Raw genomic sequence first — 23,320 nt, 5'->3', positions numbered from 1 at the left:
CTTGAAATCACTGGACCATCGTTTGTAATTTTATGAGCTCTTAAGTCCTCTTAAGTTAACTATATTCTTATTTGTTTCAATAAATAAAAACAAATAAGCATCTAGAAGTTTTACAATGATTTTGCTTAACAACTCTTTCAGAAATCATTATTAAGTTATTTTGCCAATAGTCTTCCAATAAATCGAAGCAAATTTGTCAAATCCTTTGGACAACAATAAGTAAAAGAGAATTTGATAACAATTAATAAAATTTAATTTTAAGTCTTTTCTCATTTTTTAGTGGAACCAGAGAAAATTCGTAGAAGACTACAACAGCTCCCATTTTTGGGGTTGAGTTAGAAATGATATTGTAATGTGATTTAACATTGGTTAGTGCTTGATACGGTTCACACTAGCCAATCATGTTGCAATTAGATTGCTTTCAATTTGATTTTGAATTACCCATGAATTAGAATCCATCTCCGTGGATGTAAATCTGCATAAAACGCATTTGCATATGCTTTTGTTAGCTGTTTTCTGCGTTTCTATCGATCTGCACGTCAGATCCTTTTTTCTATTCGATATTCTCGTGCTTATTCTGCGCGGCGTGTGAGTCGAGACGAGTCGCTCTCACCGCGAGTGACGTGAGACGACTAATGTTAATCAAGTGGGAGCAAGTCGACAATTGTCACCTCATTCGACTCGTGTCACCTCACACGCCGCGCAGAATAGGCACGTCTATTAAACCATCAGTAAGAGTTAAGAATTGCCACCAACAGCGTGCGAATAAAGTTCACCGAAAAGTTTAGAAAAAATTTGCCTATTTCCTTAATAAATTAGTGTTCCGTTAGTTGAGTAAATGCGTCGTGTGTTTGAGTGATTGTTACCCGAAAAATAAGCCCGTGATTCGACCCCTTGATACAACAGTGCTAAATCATTTACAGTAAATCAAATATTTTCGAAAAAAAAATTGTCAGTCAGTATAGAGTATGTACATTAGACTGATGCAAATTTTGAAGTTTGTGCTCCCCTATGCTTAAACGATGCCAATTATGAGGAAAATGATCCTCCCAAAAATTGAAGTGATTCGGAAGAAATCAAAACATCCTTAAAAATGATTCAGGATTTTTCATTATTACGTTAAGGAATTTCTTTTGAAAAAGTAGTGACATAAGAGGCGCCCTTTCAAAAAAAATCTCTTTGAAATTTTATTAAATGCGTGACGCATTTTGGCGCCCCCAAAAGGCTGGCGCCCTTGGCGGGTGCCAACCTGGCCAACCGTACGCTACGGCACTGAAAATAGGCAACCAACTTCAAGAAAAACAAGGATAGCGATGTTCACAAATTAAAATTTAAAAAAAAAAACAATCAAAAACCAAAATTTATAAATTCGTGACTAAAAATTAATCATTGCTCGAAACGTGTTTAGATCGATTTTAGATAGCAAAAAATGATATTTAGAATAAAAATAAAAAAAATGGATATTAGAGGGTTAATGAACCCAGAATCTACACGAAAAATAGGAAGTTTATCCTAAGTGCTGCTACGCTATATAGTGAAACTAGATAAACGATTGATTGATGGGATTTACACTTAACAGAAATCCAAAGATATTTCTTTCACATAATTTAAACACAGTAAATTTGAAATAATTTATCAGAGCATTTTTATTTTCGCAAAATTGTTCTATATCGATACCATAGATCCTGACTGAATGTTGCGTGCAAACGACTATTTAAAAAAAATGCGATTGAACTGCGTTTTATCCGTAACGCCGCATCGGTATAGATATCGGCTGCACGGGAACGTGATTACAGGGTATTTTCTAGCAGAAACTATAGCTACCGTGTGATACTGGTACTGTGGTGTAAGATCCATATAATTTTTGCAACACTATTATTCGATGTGCCATTTGCGTTCTGTCTGATGGTGACCTAAGGTGAGTGAATTACTTTTTTTTGCGTTTAAGATCATAGAATTTCTGCGATAAATTACGTCGTAACACCATCGGTTTAAGATTTGTATTATTTGCGATCAAAAATATTATTATCATTTGAAAGGAAACGGCTCCCTTCAGTAGAATGTGGTAAAAGAAATCTTTTTTTTTTTCATTTTCATCTGCATTCGTTTGTAAATAACAATCTCGTTTCTTTTACGATTCACTTTCATCTGGTATAGAACGGTGTGAACTGTTCAATAGATATCGTTTCAATATTTCCTTACCGGTAAATATGAAAAACATTGCTTATATTTGGGTTTTTAATGTTTTCAACATGTTCTTTTAAGATTTTAAATTTTTCTTTAAATTTAGAAAAGGTTTTTTTGTGCATTTGTTTTTCTACAAGAAAATGCGTTTTCGCATCACGATTAGAACGAGTGGTGTTGGAGTTTATTGGAAAGGTAGGATTTAAATCTTAAGGGTAGAATGGGTTTGGATTTGTTCAAAAAATCAGCAGATTATCAAAAAAATGATTCGCTCTTACTATTTCATACTATGGTTTAGCTAGTGTTCTTGAATATTTTAGCACATAGTTTCGATAAATGCAATGATTGTTTTAAGTTATCGTTAGTCCTATTTATCCTTGCTATTTTATTTTAATTTACTGGAAACACTAATGCAAAATTTTTTCCAAAGTTTATTGAAAATCAAAGTACGACTAATGACTAAAAACTATAAATTGCATTTATTTTTTGTCCTGGGTCCAAAACTAAAACCACTAAAATTGCTTACAAAAGTCACTAGAAATCCTACTACTTGATGTCATTTTCTTCCTACTTTGACAATGGGCAAATCTAGGATATGAAAATGTCCCATTTCGAGTAAGAAACTTGAAGTTCCTCGGAAAGATTTAGCAGATACGATGAAAGAGCTAAGATAATAGTACTTATCATTCCGCTCAAACCGATCTTGGTAGATTAAGGATAGATGAAACATCTAATACTCACGAAAGGTGTGCCAACATAGAGGCTGACTGTATAAAAATACAAACTGATCTGATCAATTCAGATAAAACCGAAGCAGAATCTACTGGATACTATAAACTACCGTAATTTGACTTAAAGTGTACAGTACTCTACAAGACTAGGTATAGACTTCATCAGTTCGTCGATGTTGTGTTTCTTTAAATTTTCCGCGCATGCCTCAGACGATTTGAGTAGCTTGACGAACGTCTGCAAATTGTCCACGATCTCTTTTGTCATTGTTTCGCCATTCAGCGTGATCTGTTCCGCTAGTTTGGCGCCAACGTTAGCGTTGACCAGCAGTTCATCCAGGTTTGTACCATCGGTGGATTTATTCTGAAAGATGGTGGACAAAATACTGAGCGCAATCAGCGCTTCGTTCTGCATGACCAGATGCGTTGAGGTCAGCATGCCAACCATGCTGGCAACGGCTCCATCCACGGCTACGAACTTCTTCAGGCCTGTGTCATCCGCTGCAGAAAGATCCTTATTTGCGTGGTACGCATGCTTGATCAGCCACGCCATCAATCGGAGCGATTCGCCCAGGACTCCGGTAAACTCTGACGTTTTACTCCAGTGCACTAGCTGTTTGATTAGCTTCTCGTTTTGCAACAACTGTTGAGCTAACTTTTCTGCAGAGATATAATGATTAAGGCATTATTGATTATTATTCATCCAACAAGTTCTACGACTAACCTTGTCCATCGACAGTCATTCGAAGCGTTCCGAGCAGTTTGAACACCACCGGCGGTTGATGAATTTCCAGCATGGGCAAAATGATGTCCACTAGACCCGCGTCGATTACAGCCGATTTGTTGGGTTTTGGTATGACTAGATTTTTCAGCGTGCTGAGAAGCGCATGCTGGAGTGTCATCTGATGGTCGACTCCGTTGTTCTTGGCGAGGATAGCTGAAATGACCCACAAAAAGATGAGTATTCATACGTGTACTTCATATTTTATGTCAGTCATTTACTTACAGAGCAACTTGTGCATAATTTTATTCTCCACCATGTAAATGCAATGACTATCCGTACGGGCGAAATTTCCTAGCGCTAGAACACCGGTCGTCAGGAGTTCCACGTCGTACGAATCCAACCAATCTTCCATATATTTCAGCAAGGGGGTCGTGTAAAGGTAATGCATTGATTTGTCTGAAAGGCGAACATTTTGTATTAGTATACATTCACTGAGTTATTTGTTATAGCATCCTACGCAAGCCTTGGGACTTGCATAGGATGTTACAACAGAACAGATGTGCATTTTCGTAACGAGATTTGCAGCATGTTTCCTTCTAACGATAAAATGAACAAAAATGAAAAATGTATCGAAATGAGCAAGCATTCGATGCTTTGAGCAACTTTTCCGCGTAACAAGCAGCCTCTGGACCAAGCTCTTCGAAGTGAGGAAGCAAAGGGTGTCGCCAATCGTATTTCCAAATTTGTCGCCAATCAGTTCCAAATTTGCTGGATTTAAGCAAGAGATCTTAAACTCCATTACGAGAATGAATCAATCTTTCTTTCCGTATCAAGAAGAACGAAGACTGCCCGGCGTAAGGAATTAGGATGATAAAGATAACCTAATCTTGCAGTCGTCCAATAAGACTTTCTCAAGAATTGTATTTCGTTCATTTTAATAAAAAAAAAAAATAAACAACATGCAAACGTTGTGACATGGGAACATTTTCGGAAGCATTGAGGTAATTTCCATAACCCCGTCAAGCGCCACAGATGTTGACAGTAGGGCTATAACATTGCCGCATGAACGATTAATTCTACGAGTGGCGTGAGGTGAGAATAGTCGATCTCGTATAGCGAGGTGGCAATTCTCGACTCGAGTGAGGTGACTCGATATATAAACTAAATTGAGAGTCACCTCACTCGAGTCAAGTATTGTCACCTCGCTATACAAGACCGCCTATTCTCACCTCACGCCACTCGTAGAATAAGCCCATTTGTAGAGGTCCTTCTTGCTGCTGAAAACCATGAAGAGCTTCTCTGCGAATAGCTGGCAAATTTACTGAGGAGAGGAACCTCGTTAATTCCACAGTCTGCCATCTGTACGTATTCCGCTACTCGTTAACGTATTTCCAGAAAGATAATTTGAATTTCACAGTTAATTAATGATAATATTATAGGCAATTCCCGCCTAAGGAATCTTGCTGTTACAAGCTGCGGAGTACCTTGAGACTCCGACGCTCGAAGGCGAACTGAACTCGATTACCTCAAAGCAAATGGGATCATCATTTCGCAGTCTAAACTTCGCTGGGATAATAGAGATGAAGATTTGACACTTACATCGTCTTGTACATGTATACGTCAAAGCATGAGTGCTTTGGGAAATAATTAATAGAGGGTGATGAGGGACATCCTTAACTAGTGAGCATGGGACCACCAAAATAAAGGGTGCTTCATCCTGAGTATTGACGAAGCAGAGATCCAACCTGCATCTAATATTTGTTCAATTTTCTCAAAATAATTCAATGAGCGGTGAATGGAGTCCTTACGACGGATGGTGTCCTCACGGTAGTTGCCATTCTAATGCACTTAGCTTTTAGTGACACTTGCAGAGATTTGGTCTACCTTTCAACTGCGACTTTAAACAATTTCTGATTAGGCTGTATAGGGAAAAATAATTTGAGCCTAATCTATATCACAGTGGTTGAGTTGCTAGATCTGACATCTGACATGAGATCATGCTTCACTTGGCGGCGTTTTCGATGTGATTTAGCACATTTTCCCCAAACTGGGGAATCGTATGTCATTATAGGTCAAAGTACACATTTAAACACCAACATTTTGTTTTTGGTTGATAACTTTGATATCCGATTAATCAGCGAATACAAAGATCTGATTGAGTTGTCCAGTTTATACATGGAATAATTCACAAGTTTAGCAAATGTCAGTTTCAAGTCGAATACTGCTCCAAGATATATGCCTTTATCTACCCAGGCTGAAGTCTGTCCGTGCGTGGTTCTTTCTGTTCTTGGAAGGATTCGGGCTGCCCTTTTCCTGGTGAAGAGAATTGTTTGCGTTTTAGTTGCATTGATTTTAATTCGCCATTTGCGCTGGTATTCTACCAGGATGTTCTGCGCATGTTGAAGTTTGAGTTGGATCCTTGTCGGCAGCTAAGAATGCCGTGTCATTCGCAAAAAGGCATACACTACTCCGTCTACCATCAGCGTATCGAAAGTAAAAACACAGACAAAGTAAAAATGTTATATAGCGCGACTCAGGACCGATCCTTGAGGAATGCCAAATGGTATAGATTGTGTTGGGGACCTAGAACCGATGATCACTACTTGGAATTTTCTATCAGACAGGAACGAATGAATGATTCTAACCAAGTAAAGCGGACAGTTAGTTTGATATAACTCGAAGACTATGGCCTCCTGCCATACCGTGTCGTAGGCTTTTTCAACATCAAGAAGGACCATACCAGAAGATTGTCAGATGCTGAAGTTCCGATTGATTTCTTGTTTGGTTCTCACCAGTTGGTGAATCGTAGAATGTCCCTTTTTAAACCCAAACTGTTGATTTCACTCAAATTACTCAAGAGCCTGATTGGTCTGTATCAAACTGACTTTTGCCATTAGAGATTTTGCTGACGAATAGCGTTTATAAAACACAAGCAACAGTGTTTTATTTGACGAGTGCTCTTCAGGATATTTATGAATTCAATTCAATTCAATATCCTGATAGCCCTGCTTATTACTCATCTTCTATAAAAAAAAATCTTCGATTGATTTGGTATCTAACGTCCAATTTAATTCTGATCATGTTTTTGTTTTTTATTTAATTTATCACGGATTTTTGATCCTATCAACTCCATATAAAACTGAGAAGCATATAATCATAGACGACTGTTCCGTCTTAAAAACACGAGATGAAGGCAATTTCGACGTACTTGCGATGCAGGATTTCGAAAACAAAATCCTACAATTGGCTTTAAGACTTTTTTTTGGCGTTGAGGAGGAAAAAGTATGATTTTTCAATAACAAGAAGCTTCACAAAGTTTGTACGCAGTTTGAATAGGTACTAAACTAAAATCAAATTGCCTATAATTTTGAAAGCATTTTCAATCACAGGGCTGGTAGCGACTGAGTGTCTCAATAATAGGAAGCAGATCTCATGCTTGAAAAAAGTCCAAGAGCATGAACATAGATGACCGTACAATTCGTAGTTGCTACTCCGTGATTGACCAGAACAATCGAAGTTGCACAGGGAATTAATGAATGGGGCTTGGGATTAGCTTACCATTCTTCAATGTGCACAAATCGAGAGCTCAAATATTAAAAGTCAATAACGGCGCCTGCCACGTCCTCACGGTCATCGTGGAAGGGAAGGAATATTAGTCAGACAACCGTTGTTACTAGAGACCGAGTCATGGAAAGGATATTGGGTTGGTAGGATAAGGTGAAGATCTCGTAGTCACCAATGGTTGGTGATGCGATACATGATATAATCACGCCTAATCGAAATCGCGAAATCCCGGTGTCGGTCTAAAACCATGAATAAAATTTGGAAGCATCTGTCGAGAATCTTTTTTGAAAAATCATTCGAGAAATGTTTGGAAGAGCTGCAAGAGTAGGGCTGGATTCTATTTTTGGCACTTCGGCAGTGAGGTTTTTGGAAAACTACAGAGCTCATATTTGGCAAAAATTCAGCTGATTCGGCCAAGAAAAATCCCCATGCCAGAGTGAATCATGGAAGATCCCAAGTAGCTCTGCACCCTACTTTGTAGAAGAAATGTTGGAGTAATTCGTAGAAAAAACTGGAGGATTTTTTAAAAGATTTTCTTGAATAATCATTGTTAGATTTTTTTTAGCAATTCCTGAGACAAACCGTTGATTAATTCGTGAAGGATACCAAAAGAAAATGATTATCAGAACAACTTATACAATTAGTGTAGGAACTCCTTGGGTTCCTGGAAAAAATTCGTGAAAAAATTTCTTCAAAAACTCTAGAATGAACTTTTGAGGATTTTCTTGTAAGAATAGTATAAACTTTAAAAGATCTGCTAGAGTAACTATTGGAGAAATCGGTGCACGAATTAGTGCAAAAATCAATAGAGGAAATCTTGAAATGATGTGGGAAAATTTGTGAAACTACTAGAGTACTATCGTCGAATTTCCTGGAAAAAATCCGGGAAAATTACTTTAATTATTCCTTAAAAATCTTTGGATGAAGTTCTGGACGAATTACAAGAAAAGTTTATGTGAAACTTTTAGAGCAATTTATGGAGGAATGCCTGGAGGAGGAAGACTAGAATTTTGCACCCCAAGGAGACAGAGGACAATAATGACTTTAGAGATTATTTTGATTAAAAAGAAATTTTAGAGACCTTTAAATCTTTAAAAAGACATTTGCTACCAATCCTGCAATTGAGAGAAAGTTTTGGATAGGTTTTGCTTGGAAAAAATAGGATATTATTATAAAACTAAAAAAAATGTGAAAGTACCATGATGGAATTTTTCAGAAAGTACCCAATCTGGGTGAAGCTTACTTTTTATTATTATCTAAACATTCTGCAATTCAGAACCCATTCCCTCTTATACACGCTAAGAATAATAATCTTCCAACAAATCACCTTCCATCAAATCGTCATAGTTACCTCCAGTCAGTATAAGTACGATCAGATCACAGGCCAACTTCATCAGCACCCGCGCCTCGTCGGTGTTGGCGAAAGTCTTGTACTTTTCCAGCAGTTTGTAGATCGTTTCGCACAAGCCTTCCTCCGCCAGCAGTAGCTTCACATCGTCATTTTGCGCCTCGTAATGCAACAGAGCCAAGCAAGACTCGGCCAAGTCCGGGTTGGTACATTTGGCCAATATCTCCGCAATCAGCTTGTTGAGCGACGGTGCAAAGTACAGGTCACTGATCTGTTCGGTCAGAATGCTCAAAGGCGGCAGCGTGTTCAGGAGCAGATCTTCATATTTATCCACATCTGCAACGCAACGCGCCAGAATCTTCTCGATTTTGCCAATAACACCGAGTTCTACGGCGCGCTCTGCAATATCGTCTGTTCCGAGAAGGTAGTTCGATATCAATCCACATCGAACCCTCACGAACTGGTCCTTGTCTTCCTCGTCGGTGTCCACGTCCAGATCCAACAATTCGAATATTTTAACGTCTCCCTCTACCGCTTTGATAATGCTACGGGCATCGTCATTGGCGTAGCAAATATTGCCCAATGCTCGACACACTTGAATGTTTAGCTCAAGCTTTCGATTCTCACTGTCACTCGAAAGCAAAGAGATCAACTTCCGGATGATGTCCTCTTTGGTAAACTTGTCCCGTTGGGGTTCAGTTTTGGCCACTTCAGCAATACAGCGCGCCACCTGAATGCAAACGGCCGGGTTGTCCAGTGAGAGCAAATCCAGCAAATCGGATTTGATGTCATATTTATCACAGAGGTTGGTTTCCGATTCCGAAATCTTCTTCAGCAAAGGCAGTGCCCTGTCGGGACTTTTCTCTAAAGTGGCGTTCTTCAGACCGGAAATTATCTCATCCATGTCAGCTGCGAAAGAGAAAAATAGGTGATTAGTGGAGCGTTGCACCCTGTGGATTCAATTTATAACAACCGATGGGCAAGGTATGTCTAATGTATAGAGTACAACACATGGTGCCGACAGTTCTATGCATTTGGCCGATAGCCAACCGTTGAAGAAGTTTAAAATTACATTCTGGGTTGGTCGAATACAAGTTACTGATTCTATACTAGGGTGGATGTAAAACTTGACGATGATCGAAAAGATTTAAAATAATTTAATCCATTCGGAAAAGGGAAATATGTACTGAAAAATCGTTACGACTTGATGATAACTAATGAAATGATTGATTAGAGGGGTCTAATGAAAGCAGGCTATCGACATGATGGAGACCCCATCTTCTATGGTGACAGAGGGCTCGATTGGCTTGTTAGATACACTGAACGAAATCTTCCGCCATGAATTGAATGATTTTCAATTCACTTGACTGTAAATCATCATAATCCTCATTTTGAATGATTATGAAAGAATATGATGCATCCACCGTCTATAGAACTATAATCATCCAATGTTTCGATGATTTTTGGTGCGTATGACATTAAGTTTATAATTGAATTACATGGAAACAAATGAATAACATGTAACATATGACGGGTTTTCTTTTCTTCGATGCCCCGAATCAAAAATCATTCAATTACAGTCCAAAATGTCATTTGGAGTGTTAATGATTCCAGATTTCCAATCATCCTTGTCAATCTTCTGAAAAACATGGCGGAAGCAACAAGGATCAAAGCAAATCAAAGTTTCTTCGTGGATTTTGAAGGTAATTTTGTATTCTATGGTGGAATTATCAAAGAACAACTATAATTGTCCATTACTTTTATAGGAATCAAGAACTATTCATCGCATGTACTCAAGGAGCAGCCGCATCATGCTGGTTTTAATTAGGTGTGTTGCAGGAAACCAACAGGAGACTCAGTTATTTGTGAATTGTTATTATATGTATTTATATGGTCTTATAGTTCAAGATAAATAGTAATATGTGCAAAACCACCGACAATGAGCAATTATTTATTTTTAATTTGAATTGGTAAATATGAACTAACGGTGATAAGGGTTGTTTACATTGGTGAACGACAATCATTCAATTTTGATTTTATTTTAGAAAAACAAAAATCGTTTCAAGGCTGGATGATTTTCATTCGGTGTGATTTGTAAACAAATGATTTTGACGACAATGAAAATCATTCTATTTGTGTCGGAAAATAGGTTTGGGGCTCGGATGAGGCAAAAATCATTCAATGCATGGCGGGAGATTTCGTTCAGTGTAAGCCTGCCTTGATTGTCGTTTGCAAACTGGAGTTATTTTCAGTTTTAATGAAAACAGTAAAAAAAAGCCTCATTCCAATACGTTACATTCAATAAGAATAAACGGTGCTCTCGTGACGTTACTTTTGAATGTGCATGAATTGATTCTAATTCAATTGGTGCTACTTTTGATGAAATGCAAAAATATGCTTGGGCTAGTTACGCGCTTTTACCATGTTTGTCCATAGGCCAGGAGAAGTGGATGAACTTGTCATTCATTTTTCTGTCAAATCTCATACAAAATCTACTTTTTCTCTGACAGAAATTCACTCTAGGTGAACCACTTCCCCTGGCCTATTGTTTAAGATCCGGGCTTACAATGACAGTTCATGACAGCAAAATCTCTGCTCACTGTGACGTAGAGAAATTTTGTATTGGTTTCTCCCTCCCAGCCTAAAACCAGTCTTCAAAAAATCGCACTCCAAGAGCTGCTGAGATCAAAAGCCATCAGAACAAGATTTTTTCCACGCGCATCTTTTGCGCAAATCCAAGCATGCAATGAATCATGCCACGTGTATGAGATTGTTGTTGATCGATTGTTAGCCGGGTTAATGAATCTTGCCAGATTTTTTCACTTCAAATAATACACATATTTTTCACTCGACTCCAAGACAGAAGTCGACAGATGAAAATTATTGATTGAAAATTGTTCATTTCATATGGTACACACTTAGATTTTTTCTCGCTGTTCGGTAATACTGTACTGTAAATAAATATTTTACTGAAATTTCGGTAATACAGACGAGATTTACCGAACACCCTTGAATAAATAAAAAAATCAAAACAATATTGGACAACTTTTACCGAAATCGTCGTTTTATTTACCGAAAAAACTGTAAATCGTTTAGATTCACCGTAGACTGTAAGTTTTTACCGTACTTCAGTTCATAGTGCTTCAATACTTTACCGAGCAAATGGTAACTTAAAATTTCTAAGTCAGTCATATTTGTTTAGAAGTGCTAACCAACACGATGGTATCGCATACGATACCATCTAAAATTATGTCCATAAACACTGTTTTTGAAAAAAAAAAAACTACTACGGCAGGATGAGCGCCCGGTACTACTTTTCCGTAAGTATGATCTGGGAGTTGCCATTAAAAAGCTAATTTTTAACATCAATGTTTTCGTTGTAGAGTACAACAGCCAAATTATGTTTCCGGATGGCATCGTCGCATATCAAGTAAAACCACCCATAACGGAATCGGTGGCGGTTTTGTTCAAGTGATAAACAGCTGCAAAGAAGTCAGGATTGGCATAACTGAGTTGGCTTATTCCTGTAGCGCTAGATTCGAAGCGCGCCGTCGAGTTGTTGGTGCTGTCGCTGATGGTGTTGAATGTCCCGCCTTCATCAACAGACAAACAAAAGAATGCAAACATGTCTATGTTTTTGATTTAAAAATGAAAACGTGAAATACATCAATCAATCACCTTTGGCATCAATACGAAATCAATTGTTTTTTTTTTTTCGATCATCCTATTATATTCCGACTGCCTGTTGTTTCGAGCAATGCGTTCGGTAATTCATTTAACAATTCGCTCGGTAATAATTCACGAGCATATTGTATTTTTTTTGACAGCTGCGAATCGATTAAAATTACAGATTGTTCGGTAATCCTTAACTTTACCGGAAGCATTACCGAGCGCTCAGCGGTTTTTATTTCGGTAAAAAAAATACCGGAGTCGGTGATATTTTCTAAGTGTGTAAAGCGTAACTTTTGACGAAAAAAGTTTTGTAATCAATCCACCTAGCAGAGTGATGATATGTTCAGCAAAAACACGGGTTTATTCATGACAAACAACTTTGTAGAAAACACAAAAAATGTTAAAAATCTTGGAAAAATGTTATGATAAAAAGTATGATTAACATACAACTGCATAAATCTCAAAAAGTATAAGAGATAGAAAATTCGTGTCTTGGACAAAGTTGTTTCAAATTGCCAATTCTACAACTTTGCCGAAGACACCATACGTCTATCTAAATGTTTAAAAAAAATAGTTTTTCTATCTCACTGCTAGGTGGATTGATCACAAAACTTTTTTCGTTATAAGTTGCGCTTTAATATACCAAGAAACTTCTCCGAACAAACTATATCGCTAAAATCAACGGTTTGGGCGCTATTCGAAAAGCGCATGAAATCGAGAAAATAAAACACAGTGGAGCGGTACGCTGATGGTGAAAAAACGGGGTTTTCTGACAAAATTAAAGATGACAGGCGTGTTGTGAAGAGTTTTTGTAAGAATACCTCCAAGGAATTTGTCAACAGTTCCTCAGGATATAGTAATGAAATACCGCCAAAAAATAACGGAAGCTCTTTTTTTTATATCTGAATACGTCATATGAAAGCTTTTCTATCCTATTTCACGTAAAACATAATCTTAGAATGATTTAAATCGTTTATCTTTAAGAGTTTTTACCTCCACTAGAGGAATATGACAGTGATAGTAGTATTTGCTAATTTCTGTTTCCATAATAGTATTTGATACATTGATTTCTTTAAAACTCATTAGATTATATTAAAATATCACTGTTACTGGTACAAAGTATCGTGAGTTGAATGACTATAGAATGAAAAAAAGAAACAAACAAACAAATAAACTGGTACAAAGGAACAAAAGAGTTGAACTTTATATTTTTTTAGAGACACAAAGATTATTTTTTCGCATTCATTTAATTTAGACAAAGGTCATGCAATAAAATGCACACAAGAATACGGTAAAACCGCATTACCACTATTATTAGACAAGCACTATCACTAGATCAACCATCCTATTCCTCTGCAAACTAGAGACCTTTGAAGGATACTAGAAGGATTGTGGAGGAATTTTCTGAGGATTTCTCAAAATATTAAAAAGAACCTAATGAATGAATGAATTCAGAAGCCGCACCTGGAATATTTTTAGAATTTGTGCTGCTAATTTTTGTCAGGAATTGTTTGTGATTTTTTTCAAGAACATCTTCCAGAACTCGCCCAATTCTTTTCTTGATATCCTTAAGATGTTTCTTGAAATATCAGGAGTATACACTTAGATCAAATCACCGAGTTCGGTAATCTATTTACCGAAATCTCAACAGCTGATTGATCGGTAATCAGTTCGGTAAACGTTCTGAACCATTCTTGGTTCCATAAGACTGTCTTGTGTAAATTGAGCTTTAGATTATAAATTTCAATGAATGAATAATACTAATCCGCGTTGAAAAATAGGTTAACCAACTTGGGAAAGTCAAATTTTCATCCATTTTATCACGCCGCAATTCGATCAAAGCACTTTACTGTAAGCATTAGAATCGATTTGCGATACGACAAAATGGATGAAAATTCGATTTTCTCTAGTTGGCTAACCTATTTTGAACGCAAAGAAGTATATCATAGCAGCGTAACATTATTGAGAAAAGTTGTGAAGAACGCCTGAATTGTTGCAGGTTTACTTTAGGGGCGGATTAATGGATAGTGATTTCTTACGCGTCATACAAATTGTTTTGAATTTTCATTCCCAAATCATATTGTTTGGATCCAATTCCTTAATCTGTTCGAAAGAAAGTGTTAGTTACAGCGGAATTGATGATAAATAGAACATATCGTCCCCTTAATGCTACAACTAGATAACTCGAAAATCAAAATTTTGAGATGTGCAACTTTGTAAATATGACCGTTTTACAAGGTGATGGTTATTCGCAGAGAATATGATTGGAAAATAAACTTCAAGTTATGTATATTGAATCTCACGCTTATGAGCTGTAGATATTTTTCAGATCTAATTGAGAATAATATTTTGACATGTTGAAGTCAAAAATTTCAAATTTCGAGTTATCTAGTTGTAGCATCAAGGGGACGATATTTACCCTTTCATGCATTAGAAACGGAGTCAGCCAACGACAAATCAGCAAACACGTCCATTTCGGAAGCCATATTGAATTTCTGATAGTGAAATGAGAAAATTTGCCTCACGTGGTTCTTCACAATGATGAGCAATGGGGTTCATAAGCGTTCTTATGACATTGACAATTGATTGTTATGAAAAAATTACACTTGTCTTATGAATCTCAATCTCGTCGAATGAAATACACAAGTGTCTTATGAACCAACAAATAAAATAATAAAAAACGCGTTCATTAGTGTGATCTTATGAAAATCATGCGAGATTTTTGCCTCAGTATATAATCGCAAATGTATCGCAGTCGGAAGGTCAGGATTCAACAATATATGGTATAGGAAATGAGGTTGGGATCGATGCATTATTTTCAGTTGGAAATGGAGCAGTTGCGCACAGGAAAATGAGTCGAATCAGCGGATCAGCCGGGCTGCAAAGATCAATATAACGTTGGCTTATGGATGAACCGTGCATGTACTACATTGTGACAGCATTGCTGTTCTGTCAAACACACAAGGCTACGATGGCGCTATCTATGCTTTCCATAGCGGCCGTTTTGGTTATTTTAATGATCCATTACCAAATCATCGGCATTTGTGTGAATTACCGATGTGTTTCGGTAATTAAAAAAACTCCTGATTTGTTTCAGAATCAATTTCTGAAACAGAAAACTACTCAAGTAACTAAATAGCATAGCATAGACTGACTTTACTGCCCATAATTGTATAACAGTCACATTCGAAATTTTTGACAAATTGGAGTTAATACCATAGAGAGTCATCAAATGATAAATAAACTCACTGAAATCTGTTAGATTATTCTAGAAAATTCGAAAAAAAAAAATACCAAGTTGTTTTGTCACATTGGCAATTATAATCGCATAACAGTCACATTGGAATTATAAATGAGCATCGTAATGTAATAGCAATGAAATTTCTATCAGAATTATTTTCTGACTATTCATCTGGTATGCGATATGAGTTGTACAAAATATCAGCCTCAAATAAGCATTTTTAGTTCCTGGTAATTTTTAGAAATTTTAGTTTTCTCCCATACTGCCATAAAATGCACACTTGGTACTCCATTTGCTCCATGCCTACTTTTGTCGAATGTTACAAATATGCAGTTATGGGCAGTGTACATGTCAACGGTTGCTACTAGTGATCCTTTATAGAGAGATAAGCGGAAGTAAAATGGAATGATTTGGCAACAGACCAGCAGTGCTGATTTTGTTCGGCGTCGAGAATAATATTGTAACACGGACATGACTTCCTCATTGCTAAAAAGTGTATTTAGTTTCGTTACAGATCTTTGAGCTACATATCCAAAATAATAAACAGCGGAAAATATCAACAACTAAAAATCGCATTGAATAAAATTTAAAAAAGAAAAATATTTCATTTTTTACTTCATGCAAAATTACTTTTACCGAAATAATTTCTAGCCGATAAGATTACTTCTCAAGAAAAGTTCAAAACAAACATAACGCATGTTCGTTTGGCTCACATTTTGACAGCTCTCGCTGCTCGATTGGCTCACACTTTGACAGAAATGTCAGCTTCCGCGAATCTCTCTCATAAAGGATTACTAGTTGCTACTCCGTGATTGATCGGAACTGGTAATAATTGCACTGCGATCCAAATAAATAAATGCTGGGAGTTTCCGCTTACTCTCGGAATGCAATTTTAGCCGATCTAATATTATTGATCAATAACGACGCCGGCCAAGTCCTTACAGGAAGTTGGGATGGGGAAGGAATGTTAGGGTGTAATGATTGTTGCTTCTAGAGACCGAGAATCTCCATCTCCATCTCTGTATCTCCACAATCACCATGGGAAGGGGGTTTATTAGTGGAGGAGGAAAAGATCTAGGGGTCACCTTTGGTCGGTGGTGCGATCCATGGATAAGGAGGAAAAATACGATTTATACTTAAAGCTGGTTTTTATTTTTGTCTCGAGAAGTTTTTGGTAGGAGATTTAAAATAAACATCAACATCTATAATGTCGAACAATTCAAAAGGAGTTTTTTTAATGGCGAAAAGAGAAATATATGCATACATTTTAAATTATATGAGAGAGGAATAATTCCGACACTTGTAGTGACGAACCATACAAAGTTGAATTGAACACTACATAAAAGTAACGCTTTCATGAAAAAATGTGTTATTATAAGCATGAAACGAGCTCACCAGTTGGTAAGCCATCCTCGACTGAACACGAATATCTTTTTGCACTCACACAGCGCAAACAGCAAATTATCTCGGCGCCCCGAAAACGAACAATCTTGCTTGGGCTTTCCGAAGCACTGCCCAGCGAAAATGCGCGAAACGAAAACCAAATTCCCTCCGTCCCGAAAACGAAGCGTCTTCGAAAACTCAAGTAACTCAATAGCACTATAATTCACCCTGCATACTAATATAGGGCTCACATACCCTATATTAGCTGTATTATGGCAGCATATAAGGCCAACAAGGCGAATTGACGGACTGTTTTTTGCTTGAGAAACTGTGATTAAAGCTATTTCTAGAATTTATTTCTCCCAGATAATCAAAATATATTTAAAATTTTCAAAAGGGATCCGAAAAGTCACGCTTGTAAAAATATTCAAGACTACATACAAATATGCTTTGCAAATTCGATCAATCAGAAAAAAATCTGATCATATTTTCATAAAATCTTTGTCTCTATAGATACATGGAAAGTCCTAATTATTGAAACATTCTTGAAGAAATACTTCAAAAATTAAGCATTTATTGGCACTTTGTAAACATATTATACTTCAATTGCCGTAGCAGTTCAGCACCCAGGTAACCATAAGACGTATATCGGGCCCTTTCAGCCATATACGGCTAATATAGTGATATTTAACGGCTTATTGGCATTATATCAGCCGTAAATCAACATTTTGGCCCAATATACGGCTTATTGGTTACCTGGGTAGGTAAGTTGATTTCACCTATAAGCAGATGAAGAAAAAAATTCGCTTTGAATTTACTAAACCTAAATATACAACGCATTAATCGTGGCAATAGAAGATTGCAACGATTTTTGTCTAAAATTATTAATTATTTTATTTGACATTTCTCGATTACTTTTTCAAATCGACGTAAGTAACTTTCATACGGTTTTGAGAAAACTAATTGAGAAGAATCACAACCTGTCTTCTAAAACTGTTTTAAAATTAATCACCTTTTTAACATTTTTTCGCCGTGTACATCGCTCAAATTTTGCATACAATCAGATCACGTTCAAAAACTAGGTAGTTTCTATTATTTTCAACAAAAATAATTATAACAAAATGATAAGCCGTTTCATACAGTTACTTTCGACGTTTTTCTACCAGTGTAAAATCGGCTCAAGTAGTGTTTTGTTTTGAATCGTGGTTAAGTCACTTTGTCTCTCTATACAGCGGGGCGGCGAAAGTAGTGGTTAGGTTGCGAAAGTTGAAAATCTTACTTTCGTCGTTTTGTAAATCCGGAAATTAAACGTTCTAAAAGTGAAAAATCTAGTTGGGTAGGAGCGGAACATGTGGAATTTCGCCTGCGACACACGTAGGATCAATAAAGTAAGTTCATTCACTTTTTTGACTTGAGACTATTTGAACAAGTTTTCGAGATTTGTTCCCATGATTCAACATTGGATGTTCTTTGTAACTCATTAGTAGTATACCAGGGAGGAAGCTTCAGAATCATTTTCAAAATTTTATTTCGAATCATCTGCAGAGCTTTCCTCCTGGTATTACAACAGCTAGTCCATATTGGTACAGTAGACTGGCCCTTAAACAAAAAAGTTGTAAAACTTAACGGGGCACCCCCTAGATATGAGCCTTAGGGTGAGAAAAACGCTCTCTCAAAATTACAACTCAATTGGTTGCTCCACCAGCTGGCGCAATCGTTATGAAGTTTGTATGGGATATTCGTCTCAAATATATTGAAAATTGACCCTATGTCACTGTTTCGTTCCGTAATAATAATACTAATAGTTCGCGTTCAAATAAGCCCAGAATGACAAATACACTAGTTGATACCCTAATGAACATAATTGCAGAAGGTTGTATCTGGATTCAATCTCATTTTCATTACTTTTTCAGTTGTTGAAAGTTAGGCTCAGATCAGCACTCCCGTACAGTCACTTATATGCATGCGACATGTGCCTCAGCTCGCCCAGCGTCATAGGTGGCTATGATGCGCTTAGTGGTTACCTCCAAGCTATGTTGAAGAAATACAAGCAGTATTGCATGATATACTTCAGATGGTTAAAACACCAATTTTATTAATTTTGATCGTGGTACAATCTTCTACAATATTCTTCGCTATTAGGGAGTCGATGCCGGTTATGGACCCTTTGCGTATTATGGACCCCCTACAGAAAAACATAAAATTAACACTCAAAGCAACTTTATTCCTATGAAAATCCACCGGGGGAACTTCGATTACATTGTTAGTCAGCAGTTTCAGGCAAAAAATTTGGTTTGAGACGCATAAATGCAGATATTTGAACAGTTTTGTAAATGAAACCACACAAGAGGGTCCATAATACGCATTTCCAGGTGGGTCCATAATAGGCTTGTCGGCAGCGAGCCGGATTACATGGGAATCAAATGGAGGGTCCATAATACGCAACGTAAATTTGTAAACAATCCTATTATGGACCCCGGGAGGGTCCATAATAGGCATTCGGACAACAGTTTTTCAAATGCATATTTCGCTGGAAAAATCGAATGATTTTGTATGTTTTATAGACGTACCATGAAGTAAAGACATTGAATCTGTTGTTAGACTCCACAAAACGTATATGCGTCTGAGATATCATTACGGAAAGGCGTCTAAAATGAATTTCAGCTACTAAGGGGTCCATTACTAGCATTGAAACCCTATATCAAGTAGTGTTTTTGACATTCTGGGTCCAATTGAACGCGATCATCAATGTTCCTGAACCAAACAGTAGATGATGTGCTGTTGCTCATATGTTTGAGCTGAAAATCCCATATTAACTTCAATTCAAATGCGCCAGCTCATGGAACGAACAAATGAGCTGAATTTTTCAGAAAGGCTTCCTCTAACCTCAAGAAATAATCCTGGGGGGTGCCCCGTGGAATCATACAACTTTATTTTTCTCCCATACTGAGCTGCGCCAGTCTATTGGTACAGCATACATGGCTGGCATGAAAATTTGATTGAAAATCAACAGCTTGTTCTTAAGACAAAGTTTCGTTTTTTGTTAATAAGTGGATACACACATTTTATATATTTCTTATATTTGACTTGAATGCTCTCAATGTGATTTTTGAAAGGTTTATTTTTATCTAGCATGAGCCCTAGATACTTATCTTCATCTGACCTATTTATTGGAAGGTTTCAAATAAAGTGCTTTTGGTTTATGTGGGAATATTATAAGTTGAGTTTTGGAAGCATTAGAAAATATCTTCCATTTCTGCAAGAATGATGAAAATATATCCAAACTTTTTTTGCAATCTACTACAGATGACATTCAGGCTTCGTCCTTTGGCGAAGAGGCCTGTGTCATCCGCAAACAAAGATTTTTGACATCCCAGAGGTAACTCAGGTAAGTCGCACAAAACCAGATAAAAATCCTGCATAAGCTTCTAGCTATCGTCAAATAAGCACAATGCTTCGTCAAATTCAAAAGTTTGTGGTTTTTGCCCTAGGCCCATGAAAGAATTTGTTCAATGACTTCTTGTCATAGTTCTTGATGGAAACACTGCACTGAAAACTCTGTAAGAACTCCATGAGGAATTTCTAGACGAATCTGTAATAAAAATGGAAAATTTCTTGGAGGTATTTCAGCATGTTTTTTTTTCATTTTGATAAATTTCAATGACTGGAGATAACTGAGGAGGAATACGTATATGGAGTTCGCCAAGACCGAATTCCAGAGGAGAATCAAGAGGAGCAATTTGAAACAAAAAAGAATCTTAAAAAATCCCTCGAAGATTTATTGTTATAATTCCTGAACGTGCTCGAGAGGAAATACCTGAAAGAAATTGTCATGAATGTGTAATGAATTGCTTGCTTTAATGGAATTCCCAAACAAATACTTGGAAAAACGCATCTTTCCAAGGAAGTTGAAGTTAATTTCTTTAAAAGAATACCCTACATGAATCGTTGAAGAAGTCTTCAGATTGAATTTCATTTCTTGCGATTTTCTTGGACAAAACATGAGCTCTGTAAATAATTTCTGAGAAAATTCCTGAATAAATCGAAATTTCCCTTAACAATTTTTAGGAAAAATAACTGGAGTAATGTTTGTGAAAATTCCGAAGAAAAAAATTCTCAGGAATATCTAGGATTATCGTTCATCATCTTATTTGAACGACAACTAACGAATGCTTTAAGTTTTTTCCACGCATGTAATGGATAAATGGAAATTAGAACAAACGCCCTACAAAACTAAGCTGAGAAGCCGTATTGTTCCAGGATACACCAGACTAACTGTGAAGCCCAACTGTAAGACGGAATGGAAAGTTATGATAATATTAATTATGACTAGCTCTTTATTTCTGACTTACTCATAAAACATTCTTCCAAAAATAACTTCACTCTCAATGGAGGTTTTCTATCAATGTCTTCTGACAGGCAATCGCGTAATAAATTCTTATTTTTGATCTATTTACAACTGATCCTGTTGATTCCTGGCAGCTGTGTCTATCTATACACAACACGCAATATTTGTGAGTAGATGGATGAATCAATTTCAGGAATATTCAAAGCGACACTCCTTCATCGGAACTAAAGGAAATATGTTAAATGTATCGTACTCATAAACGTTAACATCATACTGTTAATTGATATAGAAGATCAATTGTGAGTGGTAGCACATTGTTTCACATAGGGAAAGAGTTAACTTTAGACAACTCTATACTATGTGCCGTGTACTTCTCCATGATTGATTATCTCCAAATGATTGGAAATTGTACTCATTTACATTACGATTGCGGTTCACACATAAATTGACCTTACTGATTATTTGCCTTGATGTTATGCTTTTAATAATAGGTCCCATGGAAAAAAGGACCCACCCTACACGCCCTTCCACATCTTTCAGTATCACCAATTAAGTCGTTAACAGTACGATAATCAATCATTTGACTAAGTTGTTGCCAAATAAAACTCGAGAACGGGTGTGAGTACTTTTAGAGCGATATCGATGAGGTCATGGCAGAATTCAACTACGCGGTATGTCCACAAGCAAGTGACACACACAAATTACATCACTTGGACAAGCAGCAGACTCGAAATCGGCCCGGCACATTGCCGATCACTAAACAGATGCACTTGTAGCCGCCGAATCAGACCAACCAATCTGAACTGCAGCGACACGACGAGGTACTGATTCTTCTTCAATGATAAACGTGACTGTTAAAATTAGAATTTCCTGATAGTTTATTTTAAAAGTTAACTCGAAATTACTTTCGAAAGGTAAACATACGCATTTATCTACTTGCGTTCGATCTGTTCGGCACTATACACTGTATAGGGGAGTTGTCGAATGGGAGTTGTACCCATACCACCCATTCTCCGCGCCCTGAAACATTGTCGTCTCTATGTATCGATCCGTATTATTTTGAGCTTCGCTAAGTCTGCAGCTTAAAAGTGAACGGTCTAGCTAGGGTTCGTTTGACTCACATATAAAGTTTATGCAGACAGACCATTAGTTTAATATGCAACTTTCTTCCTGTTCTTGGATGAGGGATAGGTGCTTTGCATACCAAACAATGGCATGACATCATTTTCAACATAAGTAAACTCAAGAATAGCTGAGGGGTTTGTAGCATTACCTTCCATTATTATGATGATGATGATTGTTTCTTACTTCTGTGCAGTGGTTAATTCATTCATGAAAAGATTTGCTCATTTGCAGTTTCTTTTTGCCTTTTAGAGACCACTGTCTAACACACTTGCCAGCACTGGACTGCAAATTCTGCTACATAAAAGCCTTAAAACACTTCAAATTTTTCACAAAATATCCTTAACTTTATGGCTATGAACGGAGTCTACCGAATGTATTGCCTTCGTAACTTGGTCTGGCTGACTTTTCTTCAGTCGCATTCTCATTCACCCGCACCAGTAGTTCACATATAGGTCTAGTCTACCTACCACCCCATACATACAAAAAAGTAGCATTTGTTGTGTATATACTATTATAGGATCGATGCGATGCCGCGCTGCCATATTTATTTTGGTACATCTGTGTCATTGCGCATCCCATGCATGTGACGGTTCCTGTCACCAGTAGGAAGCACTGAAAACTGTTCCGAGATGGTGGGCTGAATAATCACGGTTATGACAAATCAGGGGGTCCATAAATAATCTGAAATAAAGGTGTGTTAAAAATTATAAAAAATATATAAAACGAATTTATGATACTATACCATTACTGTTTGTTGAAATCCTACAGGGCACAATGGTTAAATATTTACTTGTCCCAAGTGATGGTGTTATCTTACTAACAATTGCATTCGATGCTTTCAATGAATCGCGTTTGAAAAAAAATAAAAAAAACGTGTGATGATAGTGGATAATCGTTCAACTCTTGATAAAATAAATGAATAAATAATGAATGATTCGTTACTCCGTGTGTCCGCAAAAACCTTAATCAAGAACACTCATCAAATAAATATAAAAATAATCAT

General features: G+C 36.9%; 1 protein-coding gene across 3 annotated transcripts; it reads right to left on the bottom strand.

The window, feature by feature from the left end:
• Positions 1 to 1,621: 1,621 nt before the first annotated feature.
• On the bottom strand, positions 1,622 to 22,763 carry LOC5569620 (rap1 GTPase-GDP dissociation stimulator 1). 3 transcript variants are annotated; one of them, XM_021842772.1, is made up of 5 exons: positions 22,466 to 22,763; positions 8,552 to 9,457; positions 3,919 to 4,092; positions 3,637 to 3,849; positions 1,622 to 3,572 (listed from the first exon to the last, which is right to left on the bottom strand). In XM_021842772.1, exons 1-5 carry the CDS (start codon positions 22,470 to 22,472, stop codon positions 3,037 to 3,039), a joined length of 1,836 nt encoding a protein of 611 aa, XP_021698464.1. In that variant the 5' UTR covers positions 22,473 to 22,763; the 3' UTR covers positions 1,622 to 3,036. The 3 variants fall into 3 exon arrangements, with proteins under 3 accessions (XP_021698464.1, XP_021698465.1, XP_001652902.2); XM_021842773.1 differs by lacking the exon at positions 22,466 to 22,763 and adding an exon at positions 22,117 to 22,182; XM_001652852.2 differs by lacking the exon at positions 22,466 to 22,763 and adding an exon at positions 9,522 to 9,700.
• Positions 22,764 to 23,320: the final 557 nt, after the last annotated feature.

This window comes from Aedes aegypti, chromosome 2 (assembly GCF_002204515.2).
Source record: "Aedes aegypti strain LVP_AGWG chromosome 2, AaegL5.0 Primary Assembly, whole genome shotgun sequence".
NCBI lineage: Eukaryota > Metazoa > Arthropoda > Insecta > Diptera > Culicidae > Aedes > Aedes aegypti.
Note: the sequence above shows the minus strand (reverse complement) of the source record. Positions and strands in the feature narration are given on the sequence as shown.

What these genes read in the sequence shown, in the direction of transcription:
- LOC5569620 (XM_001652852.2), bottom strand. Translation starts at nt 9,582, where the DNA reads ATGCATAGAACTGTCGGCACCATGTGTTGTACTCTATACATTAGACAT. An exon ending in TAGACATACCTTGCCCATCG is followed by an intron (nt 9,458 to 9,521) that starts GTTGTTATAAAT and finishes TCTCTTTCGCAG; the next exon opens with CTGACATGGATGAGATAATT. An exon ending in CGTACTTATACTGACTGGAG is followed by an intron (nt 4,093 to 8,551) that starts GTAACTATGACG and finishes TTCGCCTTTCAG; the next exon opens with ACAAATCAATGCATTACCTT.